Source organism: Hemitrygon akajei, chromosome 2 (genome assembly GCF_048418815.1).
Source record: "Hemitrygon akajei chromosome 2, sHemAka1.3, whole genome shotgun sequence".
Classification (NCBI taxonomy): Eukaryota; Metazoa; Chordata; class Chondrichthyes; order Myliobatiformes; family Dasyatidae; genus Hemitrygon; species Hemitrygon akajei.
In genome coordinates this window covers 126,611,544-126,630,429 of record NC_133125.1, presented here as the reverse complement: position 1 = coordinate 126,630,429, position 18,886 = coordinate 126,611,544, and the positions used below count along the sequence as shown (strand labels likewise).

Below are 18,886 nucleotides of genomic sequence, written 5' to 3'. Positions count from 1 at the left end.
GGGAGGAAGTGTAAGGGCAGGTGTAGCACTTGTTCTGCTTACAAAGATAAGTGCCAGGAGGGAGATCGGTGGGAAGGGATGGGGCGGGACAAGTGGACAAGGGAGTCGCGTAGGGAGCGATCTCTGCGGAAAGCAGAAAGAGGTGGGGGAGGGAAAGATGTGCTTGGTAGTGGGATCCCGTTGGAGGTGGCGGAAGTTACAGAGGACCTGGAGGCTGGTGGGGTGGTAGGTGAAGACAAGGGGAACCCTATCCCAAGTGGGGTGGCGGGCAGATGGGGGTGAGGGCAGATATGCGAGAAATGGGAGAGATGCGTTTGAGAGCAGAGTTGATGGTGGAAGAAGGGAAGCCCCTTTGTTTAAAAAAGGAAGACATCTCCTTCGTTCTGGAACGAAAAGCCTCATTCTGAGAGCAGTTGCAGCAGAGACGGAGGAATTGTGAGAAGGGGATAGCATTTTTGCAAGAGACAGGGTGGGAAGAGGAATAGTCTAGGTAGCAGTGAGAGTCTGTAGGCTTATAGTAGATATCAGTAGATAGGCCGTCTCCAGAGATGGAGACAGAAAGATCAAGAAAGAGGAGTGAGGTGTCGGAAATGGACCAGGTAAATTTGAGGGCAGGGTGAAAGTTGGAGGCAAAGTTAATGAAGTCAACGAGCTCAGCATGCGTGCAGGAGGCAGCGCCAATGCAGTCGTCGAAAAGAGGGGGACGATACCCGTATAGACTTGGAACATGGACTGTTCCACAAAGCCAACAAAAAGGCAGGCATAACTGGGACCCATGCGGGTGCCCATGGCTACACCTTTGGTTTGGAGGAAGTGGGACGAGCCAAAGGAGAAATTATTGAGAGTAAGAACTAATTCTGCTAGACGGAGGAGAGTGGTGGTAGAGGGGAATTGGTTAAGTCTGGAATGCAAAAAGAAGCAAAGAGCTTTGAGACCTTCCTAGTGGGGGATGGAGGTATACAGGGACTGGACGTCCATGGTGAAAATAAGGCGTTGGGGAGCAGGGAACTTAAAATCATTGAAAAAATTCAAAGCGTGAGAAATGTCATGAACATAGGTGAGAAGACATTGAACAAGAGGGGATAAAACAGTGTCAATGTATGCAGAAGTTAGTTCGGTGGGGCAGGAGCAAGCTGAGACAATGGGTCTACCTGGACAGGCAGGTTTGTGGATCTTGGGTAGGAGGTAGAAACGGGAAGTGCGGGGTGTGGGAACTATGAACTATAAACAAAGGGGCTTCCCTTTGTCCACCATCAACTCTGCTCTCAAATGCATCTCTCCCATTTTTGCACATTTGCCCTCACCCCATCTGCCTGACACCCCACTCAGGATAGGGTTCCCTTTGTCCTCACCTACCACCCCACCAGCCTCCAGGTCCAACGTATAATGTCTCTTCCGCCACCTCCAACGGGATCCCACTACTAAGCACATCTTTCCCTCCCCCCCTTTCTGCTTTCCGCAGGGATCGCTCCCTACGCGACTCCCTTGTCCACTCATTCCCCCCCATCCCTTCCCACCGATCTCCCTCCTGGCACTTATCCTTGTAAGCAGAACAAGTGCTACACCTGCCCTTACACTTCCTCCCTCACCACCATTCAGGGCCCCAGACAGTCCTTCCAGGTGAGGCGACACTTCACCTGTGAGTCGGCTGGTGTGGTATACTGCATCCGGTGCTCCCAGTGCTGCCTTCTATATATTGGTGAGACCCGACGCAGACTGAGAGACTGTTTCGCTGAACACCTACGCTCTGTCCACCAGAGAAAACAGGATCTCCCAGTGGCCACACATTGTAATTCCTCATTCCATTCCCATTCTTATATGTCTATCCACGGCCTCCTCTACTGTCAAGATGAAGCCACACTCAGGTTGGAGGAACAACACCTTATATACGTGCTGAGTAGCCTCCAACCTGATGGCATGAACATTGACTTCTCTAACTTCTGTTAATGCCCCTCCTCCCCTTCTTACCCCATCCCTGACATATTTAGTTGTTTTTTTTTCTCTCTGCCTGTTCTCCATCTCCCTCTGGTGCTCCCCTCCCCCTTTCTTTCTCCCTAGGCCTCCCGTCCCATGATCCTTTCCCTTCTCCAGTTCTGTATCACTTTTGCCAATCACCTTTCCAGCTCTTAGCTTCATCCCATCCCCTCCGATCATTTTGCATTTCCCCCTCCCCCTCCTACTTTCAAATCTCTTAGTACTTTTCCTTTCAGTTAGTCCTGACGAAGGGTCTCGGCTTGAAACGTCGACAGTGCTTCTCCCTATAGATGCTGCCTGGCCTGCTGTGTTCCACCAGCATTTTGTGTGTGTTAATAGTTTCATCAATATCTTCCTTTTATCACAAGGTTAGATAGGTGGTTTGTTGATAATTGTACAATGTTCAATTTACTTTGCAAATCCTCAACAAAACTAGCATTCAGCAAGACTTGGACAACATTTAGGCATAGGTTGATATGTGAAAAGATATTAAATGTGACAAAGTGCCAGGCAATCACCATTTTCACAGAATACGACCACCTAATCTTGAAATAAACTGGTATTACTGTTGCCAAAACCTCACAAAAAATATTCTAGGCACCCCACTGATCAGAAACTTAACTGAACTACCTTAAAAACTGTTGCTACAGGAGCAGCTCAAGGGTTTGATATTGTGTTACGCAACTTGCCTCAAGAAAGTAAACTCCAGATGGTTCACTTTAGGATAGTTAAGGATAAGAAATAAATGCTGCTACTATCACCAATTATAATACCCCAGAAAATTTACCACATGTTCAAAGTTGAGTGCAATAATTAACAATAGCTCCTTGTTGCCATCTCAAGGGCAAGAAAAGTGGACTTGCCAACCAGGCCCAGATCCCAAAAAGGAAATGAAAAAAAGAGCTCTTTTCATACAAAGTGCTTTACAGTGAAATAAAGTGCAAACATGGAAGTTTTAAAAGATAATGGTTCAATAAATAGGTTTTGAGCCAGCATTTAAAAGTGTCAACTGAGTCTGCATTTCTTATAGTCTTAGATATTGTGTTCCATAGTTTAGGAGTGTAATTCAAAAAACCTGACCTACCAATTATCTTTTAAGGGAAACAGTTTAAATTTAAGAGACAGCAGAAGACAACTTGAGAGCTTGAGTAGGATTATACAATGAAAGTGATTCTGTGATAGAGTCTGGTCCCAGAGTTTTAAAAACAAGAGAACTTTAAAATTGATTCTACAAGGTACAGGAAGCCAACACAAATTAGTTAGGATGGGAGTGATAAACTCTCTCACCCTGGTTTTGGTTAAAAGTTTAACAGCAGCGTTCTGAATGAGTCAACCCTACTTGCCCCTCAATGATACATTAACTCTTAATTCTAATTCTAAGTATTATTTATTAGTGTAATCATGGGGCATTTTTTTTCCTGACGAAGCTTTCTGCATCCATCAATGGTTGGAATATACAAGAGTTAGGAGGTCATTAAGAGTACGATGCAGTTTTAGTCACCCCATTTTTGGAAGGATATGGAAATTGAGGAAAATGTGCAAAAGCTTAACAGGATATTGACTCAATAGGAGGGCGTGAGCTATAAGGACAGGTTGAACACTGAGCATTACAGCAGGCCCTTCAGACTATCTCGTCCATACCAACCCGTTTTCCTGCTTCATCTCAACTACCTGCATCCAGACCATATCCTCCATACCTCTTTTATCCATGTACTTATCCAAACTTTTTACATGTTACAATTGAACCCACATCTACCAATTCCATTAGAAGTTCATTCCACACTAGCACCACCCTCTGAATGAAGTTTTCCCTCAGGTTCCTCTTAAATATTTCATATGACCTCTATTTCTCATGGGGAGAAAAGGTTTTGACCAGCTTACTCATCAATGCCCTTTATAACTTTATAGACATGTCAGGTCACCCATCAGCTTCCTTTGTTCTTAGTGAAACAAACTTAACCTATTCAATCTCTCTGGCAACTAAACTCTTCAATCCAGCCACTCAATTTTCTTAAGCGCAGTCTCAGCAGTGTTCAGCAAAGTTGCAACATTCTTTCTCCTGACATATAAGGGCACGTGTCCCATATGTCTCCAGCCTGTAGCAACTTTCAGGAAATTATGGACATAAAATCAAGGTCCCACAAAATTTCTTAGAACCAACCATTTAGGCGGTCAGAATTTGTGCCCCAAGTTAGAAATCTCAAAAAAAGAGTATATGCTTTTAAGATTAGAGGATGAGGTTAAAAGGCAACACAAGGGGCAAGTTTTTTTTTGTTTACTGAAATGGGCTACTGGGGGAGTAGTGGAATTGGGCAGTTTTGTGGAGTTTAAGAGGCTTTAGATAGATACAGTATACAAATATGAAGGGAATCGAGGGATATAGATGATACACAGGAGGACATTTGCATACACAAAGTACACTGCAGATGCTGGGGTCAAAGCAACATGTACAACTCGCTGGAGGAACTCAGCAGGTCGGGCAGCATCCATGGAAATGAGCAGTCAACATTTCAGGCTGAAATGTTGACTGCTTGTTTCCACTGATGCTGCCCGACCTGCTGAGGACATTTGTATAAATCAGCATCAGGACTGGCACAACAGCATGGCCTGCCCAGTGCAGTACTATTCCAAGTTCTGGCTCACATTTCCAGCATCCTGTGACCCAGCTGCAGCAGATGTCACTGGTGGACTAAATGATACTTATTTGCATTTTATAGTCATCTCTGGCTTCTTGTGATTAAGTCCACAGGAAATGCCAGCACCTCTGAAATACTTTCCTGTATCTCTACTTTTACAAAAGCTGACCAGTGTAATCCAAAACATTTAAGAATGCTCTGCTAGAACATTAGAACTTGAAATGATGAACTGTATCAGATCTAATTTCAACACATAGACAGAAATGACAGTGTACTTAGAACAAACCCTGCAAATGATTATGATGCGGTTAAACTGTGGAACAGAGGGATCTACATCTCTGTGCATGAAACATAAAATTACCATCTAAGTGCCCCAAGGTATTAGAAAGACATGGATTACTGGTCCATATAAAACACAAGACCTTCAGACATAGGAGCAGAATTAGGCCATTCAGTCCATCAAATCCACTCCACCATTCTATCATGGCCGACTTATTATTCCTCTCAACCCCCTTCTCCTGCCTTTTTCTGGTAACCTATGATGTCCTCACTAATAAAGAACCCATCAACCTCTGCCTTAAATATACTCAATAACTTGGCCTGCACAGGTGTCCATCTGTGGCAATGAATTCCACAAATTCACAACCGTCTGGCGACAGAATTTTTTTCCTCACCTCTGTTCTAACTAGACATTACTCAATTCTGATGTTGTGACCCCTGACTCCCCCATTATAGGAAACATTCTCTCCACATCCATTTTATCCATTATTCAATAGGTTGCAATGAGGTTACTCCCCCCCCCCCCCCAATTCTTCCAAACTCAAGTGAGTACAGGCCAGAGCTATCCAATGCTCCTCATATGTTAACTCTTTTGTTTCTAGGATCGATCATTCTTGTGAACTTCCTCTGGACACATCTTTTCTTAAGGGGCCAAAACTGCTGAGGTCTGACAATTCCTTATACAGGTGTCACCCGCTTTACGCCACTTCGCTTTTACAAAAGACCTACATTAGTAACCTGTTTTTGAATTATAAAGAGGATTTTCGCTTTTACTAAAATTTTTCCCATATAAATTAATGGTGCTTCGCTTTACGTCATTTCGGCTTAAGAAAGGTTTCAGAGGAACGCTCTACCTTTGTAAGGGGGGGGGGGGGGGGGGGGAGAGAGAAGAGACACCTGTAAAGCCTAAGCATTATATCCTTGCTTTTGTTTTCTAGTCCTCTCAAAATGAATGGTAACATTGTATTTGCCTTCCTTGGCACTGACTCAATCTGAAAGTTCACCTTCAGGGAATCCTGCACGAGGACCCCGAAGTCCCTCTACACTACTGATTTTTGATTTTTTTCACCCCATTTAGAAAATAGTCAACACTTTTATTCCTTGGCAAAAGTGCACGACCATACACTTCACAACATTATAACCTATCTGCCACCTCTGTGCCCATTTCCCCAATCCTTTTGCAGACACCCTCCCTCCTCAAAACAACCTGACCCTTCACCTATCTAAATATCGTCCACAAACTTGGCCATAAAGCAATCAATTCTGTCATCCAGATCACTGACATGCTGTGAAATGAAGTGGTCCCACCATCACACCCTGTGACACACCACTAGTCACAGGCAACCAACCTTCTATCCTCTATATATTTTTCCTGTATTTCCATGGGCTCTTATCTTAAGCAGCCTCGTGTGTGCCACTCATTCAAAAGACCATCTGAAAATCCAAATAAACAATAGCCAATGACTCTCTCATCTATCCTGCCTGTTAATTCCTTGCAGAATTCTAACAGATTTGTAAGGTAAGATTTCCCCTTGGTGACCATGCTGATTTTGGCCTATTTTATCACGTGCCTCCAAGTACCCTGAAACCGCATCCTTAATAAGACTCGAAACACTGAAACCATGTTGACTAGCCTATAATTTACTTTTTTTTTCCCTCCCTTTTTAAAGACTGGAGTGACTTCTGTAATTTTCCAGACCTCAGGAATCATTAGAGAGACATTGATAGGATGCAGAAGTGGGCTGAGAAGTAGCAGATGGAGTTCAACCCGGAGAAGTGTGAGGTGGTACACTTTGGAAGGACAAACTCCAAGGTACAAAGTAAATGGCAGGATACTTGGTAGTGTGGAGGAGCAGAGGGATCTGGGGGTACATGTCTACAGATCCCTAAAAGTTGCCTCATGGGTAGATAGGGTAGTTAAGAAAGCTTATGGGGTGTTAGCTTTCATAAGTCGAGGGATAGAGTTTAAGAGTCGCGAGGTAATGATGCAGCTCTATAAAACTCTGGTTAGGCCACACTTGGAGTACTATGTCCAGTTCTGGTCGCCTCACTATATATAGTGTTATGCCCTCGGCCCCCTCCTTTGTGAGAATCGCAAGAGCCCTAGTCAAGGGGGGGTCAACTGACCCAAGAGAGAAAGAGACGTGCTGAATATACACAGGAAAATGGGAGAGAGAGAGAGAGACGTGCAGAAGACCACGTTCTCCTGAGAAGCAGAATAAAGGCGACATTGACTATTGTCTCATGGAGACCACGTGAAAAGCCCTCGGGCAAAGTGGGCTGGTTGAGAGAGAGATCGCATTACCTGCAACCTAATTGACACCTGCGATCCCGTGAAGAAGTATAAAGGAGGGTCTGAGGGGGGGAACCCTCAGACGCACCAAGGAAGCACGATACCGATTCCCGTGGGAGCGGGAAGCCATTTTGAAGGAAGCCACATGCGTTAGATTCCAAATTTTGAATCTGTGGCTAGAACCAACGGAAGACTGCTTTTAACTAACAACGGGGAAGCCTGCTCCCCTGATTCCAAGGATTTGCTCTGCAAAGACAACGGGCAAGTGTTTATCCTTTCTAAATCATCTCTCTCTCTCTACAACGTGAAACCCCAGCGGTTCCCAAAAAGGGAAAAGCCTGCAAACTTCTGAGTGACTCTTTATATTTCAATTGGACTCAGTATTACCCCTAGACAACTATAGAGCTTATTTCTGATTGATTATTATTACACCGGTGTTTTAGATTGAGTTTTGACAATGTATATGATCTGAATGTTTTGTATTAACCATACGTTTGTGCCCCTTTTTGAATAAAACGTTTGAAAATAGTAGCATCCGACTCAGCTGATCCCGCTATCTTTGCTGGTAAGTTACCTAGTTATGAGGTTACGTAACAATAGGAAGGATGTGGAAGCATTGGAAAGGGTACAGAGGAGATTTACCAGGATGCTGCCTGGTTTAGAGAGTATGGATTATGATCAGAGATTTGGAGAGGAGGATGATGAGAGGAGACATGATAGAGGTGTACAAGATATTAAGAGGAATAGATAGAGTGGATAGCCAGCGCCTCTTGCCCAGGGCACCACTGCTCAGTACAAGAGGACATGGCTTTAAGGTAAGGGGAGGGAAGTTCAAGGGGGATATTAGAGGAAGGTTTTTCACTCAGAGGATGGTTGGTACGTGGAATGCACTGCCTGAGTCAGTGGTGGAGGCAGATACACTAGCGAAGTTTAAGAGACTACTAGACAGGTATATGGAGGAATTTAAGGTGGGGGGTTATATGGGAGGCAGGGTTTGAGGGTCGGCACAACATTATGGGCCAAAGGGCCTGTAATGTGCTGTACTATTCTATGTTCTATTCCAGAATCTAGTGATTCTTGAAAGATCACTACTAATATCTCCACAATATTTTCAGCTGTGTTTTCAGAACACTGGGGTGTAGTCCATCTGGTCCAGGTGACTTATCTACCCCCAGACCCTTCATTTTCCCAAGCATCTCCTTCTTAAGGATAACAACACTCACTTATGGTCCTCCCCCCCCCCCCCCCCCCCCAAACACTCTCACAGTTCTGGTATTCTGCTAATGTCTTCCATAGTGAAGACTAATGCAAAATACTTATTAAGTTCATTTGCCAATTCTTTGCACCCCCCCCCATTACTATCTCTCTAGCGTCATTTTCGAGTAGTCTAATATACTCTTTCATCTCCATTTTACTCCATATATATCTAAAAAAAAAATTTGTATCCTCATACTATTGGCTAGCTTACCTTCATATTTCATCTTTTCTCCAAGGCTTTTTTAGTTGTCTTGTTAGTTTTTAAAAGCTTCCCAATCCTCTACCTTCCCACTTATTTTTACTATATTATATATCGCCTCTTTTCCTTTTATGCTGTTTTTCACTTCCCCTGCCAGCCACAATTGCTTCCTCCTCTCTTTAGGATACTTCAGTTTTGGAATGCATCTTTCTTGCACCTTCCAAATTTTCCCCTAAAACTCCAGTCACTACAGTTCCACTCCATCCTTGTTTGTGTTCCCTTCCAATCAATTTTGCCAGTTCCCCTCTCTTGTCTCTGTAATGCCCTTTACTCTACTGTAATACCGACACATTCAATTTTAACTTCTCATTCTCAAACTGCTGGGTGAATTCTATCATTTTTGATCACTGCCTCCTGAAGGTTCCTTTATCTTAAGCTTTCTAATTAAATCTGGGTCATTAACTAACACCCAATCCACAAGTGCTATTCCCCTGGTGGGCCTAACCACAAGCTGTTCTAAAAAGGTATCCCACAAGCATTCTACAAGTTCCCTCTTTTGGGATCCAGTGTCAACCAGATTTTCCCAATCTATCTGCATTTTGAAATTCACCATGATTATCACACCATTGCCCTTTTGACTTGCCTTTTCTATCTCTTTTTGTAATTTGTAACCCATGTCTGGTTACTTCTCAGGGACCTGTATGAAACTCTCATCAGTTCCTTCACGCTACCCACAAGGATTTTACATCTTCTGATCCTGCAGAATGTCACTTCTTTCCAAGGATTTGATTTCATTTTTTACCAACAGCGCCATCCCATCCACTCTACCAATCTGCCTATCCTTTTGATAGAATATGCATTCTTGGAAGTTAAGCTCCCAACTATGGTCTTCTCTTAATCACGACTCAGAGATGCCCTGCAACATCTTACCTGCAAATCTCTAACTGCACCACAAGATTATCAACCTTATACCACATACTGTGTGCATTCAAATGTAATACTTTCAGTCCTGTATTTCATCACACTTTTTCATTTTGGCTCTTGTCATCCCACTGGCTGCATATCTGTCCTATCATCTGCCTGTCCTTCTTCACAGCCTCACTACACACTGCATCTAGTTGTACACACTCAGCCTTATCACTCTGGTTCCTATTCCCCTGCCAAGTTAGCTTAAATCCTCCCGAACAACTCTGGCAAACTTGCCCACAAGAATACCAGTCCCCCTCGTTTCAGGTGTTACCCACCCTTTTTGTACACATCATATCGTCCCCACAAAGGATCCCATTGACTCAAATCTTAAACCCTGCCCCATGTACCTCCTCCTCAGTTATGCATTCATCTACCAAATCATCCTATTCTTATCCTCACTGCCACATGGCAGAGGCAGCAATCCAGAATATATATTGCAAATATGGAATCAAAATATGGAAAATAGAAATGGAACTCTTGTGACAATGTTAAAGCTATTGATGAGATCACACATGTAAAGTTCATGTACCTTTGGTCTCCTTGCTTAAGGTGGGATGTATACTTGGAGGCAGTTCACAGAGGTTCAGTAGGTTAATTAAAGGGATAAAACTCTGGTCTTAAGTTTGGCCTGTACTCACTGGAATTTAGAAGAATAGAAGGTGACCATACTAAAACAGAGCTTGAAGATCTTCCCTAATAGATGCTGAAGGGATGTTTTTGTGTGAGAGAATGAATAATTATTGTCAAAAAGCATGGGAACAGCCATTGGTGTCCATCAAGCACACTTTTGAATAATTCCTGTATTCCCATTTTGTTCTTCCAATATTCCCATCAAATCATATACCTCTCTCTGTAACTTGATCCTTGACTTCTGGAGCAATGGACCACAATCACTTAGATAGGTATCAACACCTCCACCAAGATTATCCTCAACACTGGTGCTCAAGGCTGCATTCTCAGCCCCTTACTTTACTCCCTATACACTCACTACTGCATGGCCAGACTGCTCCAACTCCATTAGACGACACCACTGAAGTGGGCTGAATCGCAAACAATGGTGAGACAACAGAACATGAATGAGTTCAAGATGTCAAGACAACATTTCCTTCAATGTCAGCAAGTGTTAACCATTGACTTCAGGAAGCAGGGAAGAATTCTGTATAATGGTGCAGTGAAGCTGCTTGAGAACTTCAAGCCTCGAGGTGTAAATATCACCAGCAATTTGTCCTTTTCCATCTATTTAGATGTTATCACCAAGAAAACTCATCAAAGGTTTCCTCAGAAATCTAACCAACATATCACCTGTGCAACCAGAGAAGCCTACACATTTGACCACTCATATCACCATCAAGAATGTTTACCACCTTGAGGTCCTCCTACTCCCAACATATAGGCAGACACTAAAGACTGCAGCACCAGTGGTGAGGACCAAGAAGGTTCAGTCAACAGAAGCAGAGGAGTTCTCATTATCAAATCTGAACGAAGACACCACAGTTGTTAATGATTCCATCAAAACCTGTGTGGAAGAGTTGCCTTTGAGGACATACCCAAACCAAAAGCCATGGATGAACTAGGAGATTTATACGTCTGCTGAGGGCTAGATATGTGGCATTCAAGACCAATGATCCAGAACTATACAAGTCCAAGTGCAAGCTATGGAAGATTATTTGAGAGCAAAAAATAACTCTGATTGAAATTAGAGATGGAAATGGATGCATGTCAGTTCCAGAAGGATTTGCAGATCTAACTTTCTACAAAACAAAACCTAACATTATGAATGGCTGTGACGATTCATTCAAAGATTCAAAGTACATTTATTATCCAAAAAAAATCATACAACCTTGAGATTTGTTTGCTTACAGGTAGCCACAAAGCAAGAAACCTGAAAGAACTTCTGGTTAAGATGGTGCTACTGAACATGTGCAACAGCTCACTACTAGTTAAAAAGTTAAGAAATCCAACTTCATTCCGAGAATAGCTCAACATCATTTATGCATGCTTTTAAACAGAGAATAAAACTACACTGGTGCAAATCTCTGAAGCATCTAGTGGACCTTTATAAGGCACCAGGCCCTGACGCTGCACCTGGATAGGCTCAGAAAACCTTTGCAAACCATTCAAGAGGAGCAGGGTAAGTGGTCTTAACGACTATCAATCAGTAGCATTCTCATCTACTATTAGGAAGTGCTTTGAGAAATTGATCATAGTTACAGTTCGACCTTCACTAATCCAGCACCATTAGGACCTGCGGAGTGCCGGATTAGTGAAAATGCCGAATTACAGAAGGATCATATTAAGCAGTAGCTAACCGCCTCATCACACCTTTAAAATATCATGTAAATCAGTACAAGTTAGATAATAATGAAACAGAAATATTAAATGAGTAGCAAGTGAAATTTTAATAAAGTAAAATACTGTACAGGCACGCATAAAGGGTAGAGGTAAATGTACAGGAATTAACTTATACAGAGCAGTTGAACACTTCCGGTTCCGAAGCGAGACATTTAATACACCTTCAGGCAAAGTAACACATTTGCACGTGTGGGGTTGTCAGTATCATCAATATCTTCATCTTGAAAAACAAGTGAAGCATCAGGAACTGGTGCTGAAACTGGCACAACAGCTTCTTCAAAAACTGATGATGATGGTAGCAGCACATCTGGGTGAGCAGAAGCAGAAATCGGAAAAAGGAAGTCTTCTAAACACCACATTTCACGCGACCGCCAAGCGACCGGGGATTTGGCGCTGGGCTTTTCCCTCTTCACTCACAGTTACTGAGGGAATCCTCGTTAGTTTCTTTTCCTCTGCTTAGCAAGATGCTTAAATTCAGTGGATCACCACGCCTGATCTGAGGACACAGGCAGAAGAGAATGGAGCGCTGGCTGGGTGACACCAGAGGGCAGTACGCGACTGCCGCTGGCGAATGCAGGGTGGCCACGCCTCACGCAAATATTAATAAATGCAGGAAAACAAGCAGGAATCACCTGTCTGTGCTTACAAGAGAGTGCCAACACATGAACAGATCTAGCGCAACCAAAACAATGCGCAGCAGATAGGTACGGTGGCCCAGGAAATTTGAAATTACAGTTGCGCTGAAAATTTGAAATCAATGCTGGATTATCGAAAGAACCGGATTACAGGTAGTGAAGGTTGACTGTAAAATCAATTCCTGCCTAAGAAAGGATCTGGATCCACTGCAATTTGCCTTTCGCCTCAATAGGTCTACAGAGATTCAACCTCACTGGCTTGCCATTTTGCCTTCAATCACGTGGACAATAGTAACACCTATATCAGAGCTCAGCGTTCAACACAAATATACCTTCAGTCCTAATCAACAAGCTCCAGAGCCTGGGCCCCCTGTACCTCCCTCTGCACATGGATCCTTGACTTTTTTCCCCCAATGGGAACCACAGTGTGTACAGATTCAAAATAAAGTCTCCTCAACACTGACATCAATACTGGTGCACCTCAAGGATGCGTGCATAGCCCACTGCTCTATTCTCTCTACACCCACAATTACTTTACATTACTTTATTGACACCAAACAATTGATACTAGAGCATACAATCATCACAGCGATATCTGATTCTGCACTTCGCGCTCCCTGAAGTACAAATCAAAATAAATATAATAAAAATTTAAATTATAAATCATAATTAGAAAATAGAAAAGAGAAAGTAAGGTAGTGCAAGTCAGGTCCGGATATTTGGAAGGTACGGCCCAGATTCCGGTCAGGATCCGTTCAGCAGTCTTATCACAGTTGGAAAGAAACTGTTCCCAAATCTGGCCAAACGAATCTTCAAGCTCCTGAACCTTCTCCCGGAGGGAAGAGGGACAAAAAATGTGTTGGCTGGGTGGGTTGTGTCCTTGATTATCTTGGCAGCACTGCTCCGACAGCATGCAGTGTAAAGTGAGTCCAAGGATGGAAGATTGGTTTGTTTGATGTGCTGGTCTATGTTCACGATCTTCTGCAGCTTCTTCTGGGCTTGGACAGAACAACTTCCATACCAGGTTGTGATGCACCCCAGAAGAATGCTTTCTACGGTGCATCTATAAAAATTAGTGAGAGTTTTAGGGGACAGGCCAAATTTCTTCAGCTTTCTCAGGAAGTAAAGGTGCTGGTGGGCCTTCTTGGCAGTGGACTCTGCTTGGTTAGACCAAGTCAGGTCACTTGTGGTATTCACCCCGAGGAACTTAAAGCTTTTGACCTGTTCCACCTGCGCACCACTGATGTAGTGGGGTCGTGCAGTCTGCTACTCCTTCTGAAGTCAACAACCAATTCCTTCGTCTTGCTGAGTTGAGGGATAGGTTATTGTTTTCGCACCACACCACCAGGTTCTTAATTTCCTCTCTGTACTCAGACTCATCATTACCCAAGATACGGCCTACAATTGTGGTGTCATCAGCAAATATATTGAGTCCGATGGAAACTTGGCTACACAATCGTGGGTGCACAGTGAGTACAGCAGGGGGCTGAGTACACAGCCTTGTGGGACACCGGTGCTCAGAGTGATTGTAGAGGAGAGCTTGTCCCCTATTTTTACAGCCTGGGTCCTGTCTGTGAGGAAGATCCAGCTGCAGATCTGAGTGCTAAGACCCAGGTTCCGGAGCTTAGGAATCAGTTTATGGCTTGAACTGTGGCTCAAATGCCATCAATAAATTTGCCAATGACACAACTATTGTTGGCAGAATTTCAGATGGCGAAGAGGAGGCATATAGGAAGGAGTGAGACAGAGTTCCCACTCAGTGTCAGTAAAACCAAGGAACAGATTGTGGACTTCAGGAAGGGGAAGTTGAGAAAACACACAGCAGTCCTTATCAAGGGATTAGCAGGAGAAAGAGTGAGCAGTTTGAAGTTCCTGGGTATCTGAAGATCTATCCTGGGTCCAAGATTTTGACGCAATTACAAAGAAGCAATGACAGCGGCTAAGAGTTTAGGGAGACTTAGTTATGTCACCAATGACACTCGCAAATTTCTACATATGTACAGTGGAGAGAATTGTAACCAATTACATCATTGTATGGTACGGAGGAACAATTACACAGGATCGGAAAAAGCTGTAGAAAGTTGTGAACTCAGCCAGCTCCGTCAGCATCGAGGACACCTTCAAAAGGCGATGCCACCAAAACGAGGTATCCATCATTAAGGACCTCATCATCCCGAACATGCACACGCCCTCTTCTCATTGCTACCATCAGCAAGGAGGTACAGGAGCCTGAAAGACACGTTCAATGTTTCAGGGACAGCTTTTTCCCCTCCACCTTCAGAATTATGAATGGACAGTGAACCCATGAATAGCACCTTACAGTATTTTTTTCATGTATCTTTGCATTTAATAAGTATCTATATTGTAATTAATGGATTATTTTTATGTATTGTAAAGTACTGCCACCACAAATTTCACAAAGAGATATTAAACCTGACTCCGAATTAGCTGCCACATTTCCTATACCAATAACCAATACCTATACCTATACCAATGAAGAGGTCAATACTCCCCAATGCCATTAGGCTTTACAATTCTACCGCCAGGACTTAAGAACTTTTTAAAAGCTATTATTAATGCTTTTTGAGATAGTGATTTAGATGCATATCATATTTTTTTTACTGAGTTAAGTATTGTATGTAAGTAGTTTTGCTACAACAAGTGTATGGGACATTGGAAAAAAAGTTTAATTTCCCCATGGGGATGAATAAAGTATCTATCTATCTATCTCTATCTATCTAACAACACTTCAATGACAGTGAATCATTTATAAAAACCTAAGCCAGCCAGAGCCCCTTGCAACTGCACATTTTTTAATTATAAATATACAATCTTAATGACCCTGCATGCTATACATCTCTTATAATTAAAATTCACAACTCAAGAGTACATAGAAAAAAGGTGACAACAACTGGTCTTGGAACTGAAACATTAACTTTGTGGTTCCTCCTAGAAGAGATCCCTGATTTGTTGAGTTTAATAAGATCGTCAATTTTTATTAAAATTGGTTAGCTTGTTACCTTTCTTCAAGGCATGACCAGACCTTCATTCAGTTTACTTCTGGTAGTTCAACCATAAGAATGTTTCAGAAAAACTGAAGAATTGAACCTCAAAATGTACAGGGACAATAAGAACCATACTGGCAAATTTAAGTCTGCTTACTTCAAAATGAAGAATGAATCTAGTTGTTGAGGCCAATTTGGCAGATAGTGGATTTCTGGTGTAGTTGATGTATCATAGAAAGAAAAGTCTGAAATATGCACATTGAATTTAACGCAAACAAGGGTCAAGGGTAGCAGCTAGAAAGGAAGGATAGAAGGGAACAATATCTTAATAGATCACTACATTGCTATGTACCACACAGGATTAGATGACAAGAAGGAAAATATTTAATAGAATTTCATCATCTCCAAAAGGTTACTAACCTGAAACATTGATCACGTCTCTCCCCACAAACGCTGTTCAACCTATGGAATATTTTAAACATTTTATGTTGCTTCCCTCTAACGGAAAATTACTTAGCCGCTCTTTTTTGTGATCACCGACAGTTGTATTGAACTTTAGTAGCCTGATGCCCAAGACATCACAAAGGAAATCAAATTTAGGACTGCAGGAGGGGCTGAATTGGAAAGGTGTTCGGGGTGAGACAAATTAGGTAATCAAACCATAAGCCGTTACCATTGTAAAGATTGCTTAGGGAAATGAAGGGGTAGCAGTTGTGACAGGTCATGAGCTTGCAGGGTGCCATAGGAAAATATGTGATTTAGTAACTTAAAACCTACCCTCAAGCAGGTTCCTGGCAACTGGCTACAAACTCTCAGGGAGGTGCACTAGTTTGAGCAGCTAAAGCAAACAGCAACCTTCATGCATTTTAAATTATATGGATTTGTTTGAGAGCCAATGAATGAATTGATTTGAAGATTATGTACACTGAAGTTAGATTGCCTGGATATTTTTATGAATAAAGTTTATTCTACTTTTGAAGTAAAACCTGTACAAAAAAATCCAAATGCATGGTGGCAGAACAAATACGGATATGCACAATTGCATCCAATTTCTCCTGTATCCAATCTCTATGAGCACAGAAAGTGGTTTATCCATACAAGCACAATTCACGAGAGGAAATGCCCTGTCAAATTTCTGGAATACAGCATAATACATAAGGGACAACTCAATTTGGTAATAACAACCTTTTAATGGGAAATATTGATTTTCATGTGTATGGTGTTGGAAAAGGTGGTGATACAAGATAAAATTTACGAGTGTATCTTTACTTCCTGAAATTCCTACTTTGCAATGTAAAAGTAGTTATAGCCCTGCTAAACTCACTGCAGATGCCATACTAAGAATACCTCAAAATATTAGACTTTTGAAGGCATGTAACAATGCATTAAAATATCTACCGGTACTCATATACTTGTTTTAGATTATACTGCTGCACATATTTTTATACTCTCTGCTTAAACTACTGGAGGAAGGAAGCAGAAGCAGGAATCAGAACATTTTTTTTAATCCCTTACATATAACATTCTAATAAAGTACAAAATGGAGAAACTACACATTCAATGCTCCGCAGTCATGCAGCCTTATTGCAGAGAAAAACTAGGGAAAATGTTTCTAGTGAATAAAGCAATAAAAAAGTAGCAATTTGAAAACTTTCTCCTCCACAGATCTTGTTTACTCAGTTGAACACTTCTGATATTCATTTAGCATTTTTAAATTAATTTAGCCTGTCTCTAAAATCACTGGGGCAATGGAAATGTTTAACAAAGGAAAATAATTATTTAACCAGTTATCGCTGGTCCCAGATGCTCAATTAACAACTTTAACCCTGTACAGTCATAATAAAAAGACATATTTTGATCAACATCTGATCTTTATACAAGCAATCAACTATAAGTCACCTTTTATGTTAAAAAATGCAAAGTACAGTCATAACCTGCAAATGCATAGTCATATTTACAAAAAAACTTGCCAACTATAAACATGTGATCCATAATTAAAATTTCATTATCAATCTTAATTTTCAAAAACACTTTTGATGCATTATAACTGATAAAAAAGGCATTTTCAAATAAGCATCGATTGTAATCACACAGTGCTGTGAACACAAAGAATAGTCAATATAAGACTCAACGAAACTAATACACCTGTGCTTCCAGTTAAGGGACCACCTTCCCATAGTTGAGAAACTTGAAAAAGCTACTGACAGGTCGTTGAACTGTTCTCGAATTCTCCGAAATACGTTAAGCTAGCTTTCTTCAGACCAACCCAATTTAAGTTTCAGTACAGAATTTGTCAGGATCCTCTCAAATCCTGAAATTCATGGTCAGATCAACGTAGAGGGAAAGGAAAAAAAAGTATTTCTTCTTCAGCAACATCATGGATCTGTTAACCAGTTCTCTTGAGGAAGTTGGGGAGTAGTTTTATCGTTCATGATAGCAAACTATTGTACTTACATGGGTTCAAGGGTCTTGGTGAGCCAAGTCTTGAGTGCATCAAGGTTTTCTATCATCATTGTGCTCGATCCTGTGGAGAGGGGAGTGGGGAGGAGGGGTAAACAGTAGCTGAGGGAACCTCACCAGAGAATGACGGGGGGAGGGGAGAGGGGAAGGGGCAGAGGAGTGTCCTACTATGAAGGAGCCGGGGTTGTTTATTCTGAGCCCCCCCTATTACAGGGGGAAAGGGGAGTGGGGTGTCAGAGGTCGAACATCCAGAGGAACCTGCGGCTACAAACAAACAGTCGCCGTCGGGGCAACAAACTCAACGTGTCCACACGCCGCCGCCACCGCACGCAGGGCCTCTGAGAGCAATTTAAAACTAGGAAACGTTCCTCGCACGCGGACAGTGTACGGGAGTAGGAGGTAGGGGAGGTTGGTTCAAAACGCACAGCGTGTATCACCAGCCGGATCAAAGGCGCCAGATTAAAACTAACATCTCTGCTTTCACCCGCTCTCGGTCGCTCTTCCCTAGTTTATTCAGAAAATGGCGGCTCCCCCACTCTCGCCACCCCGTCGCTGGATTCGCGGTTATCGCGAGATTTCGTGCAAGGGAGAAAAAGGGGCGTGGCTACATTGTCTCGAATTGACTCCAGTTTCATTCTCCCAAACCTGAACCCCAAATGCAGTCATATTTTTATATAGTGACCATTAGATCGTGTCCACTCACGCCATTATCTTAAAAAAACTTTCTTTATACTGAAAAATAATATTGTTCTTTTTTCCCCTGTAACTGCAACTTTTTTTCGTGCATTCTGTTATTGCTGTTCGACCTCAATTCACAGTTGTATTGC

At 42.3% G+C, this 18,886-nt stretch overlaps 1 protein-coding gene across 7 annotated transcripts in view; it reads right to left on the bottom strand.

Annotated features, from left to right (window-relative positions):
- Positions 1-18,617, bottom strand: part of rbm26 (RNA binding motif protein 26) — a 158,434-nt gene extending 139,817 nt beyond the window's left edge. For 2 of the 7 annotated variants that reach the window (XM_073027496.1, XM_073027516.1), the window contains exons 1-2: positions 18,530-18,613; positions 18,054-18,123 (exon numbers count right to left, since the gene is read on the bottom strand). In XM_073027496.1, the coding sequence (XP_072883597.1) occupies positions 18,054-18,112 (59 nt within the window). In that variant the 5' untranslated portion in view covers positions 18,113-18,123; positions 18,530-18,613. Of the gene's footprint in view, positions 1-16,019; positions 16,062-18,053 lie in introns of all 7 variants that reach the window. The other 5 variants (XM_073027470.1, XM_073027478.1, XR_012096112.1 and 2 more) reach the window with 5 other exon arrangements.
- Positions 18,618-18,886: the final 269 nt, after the last annotated feature.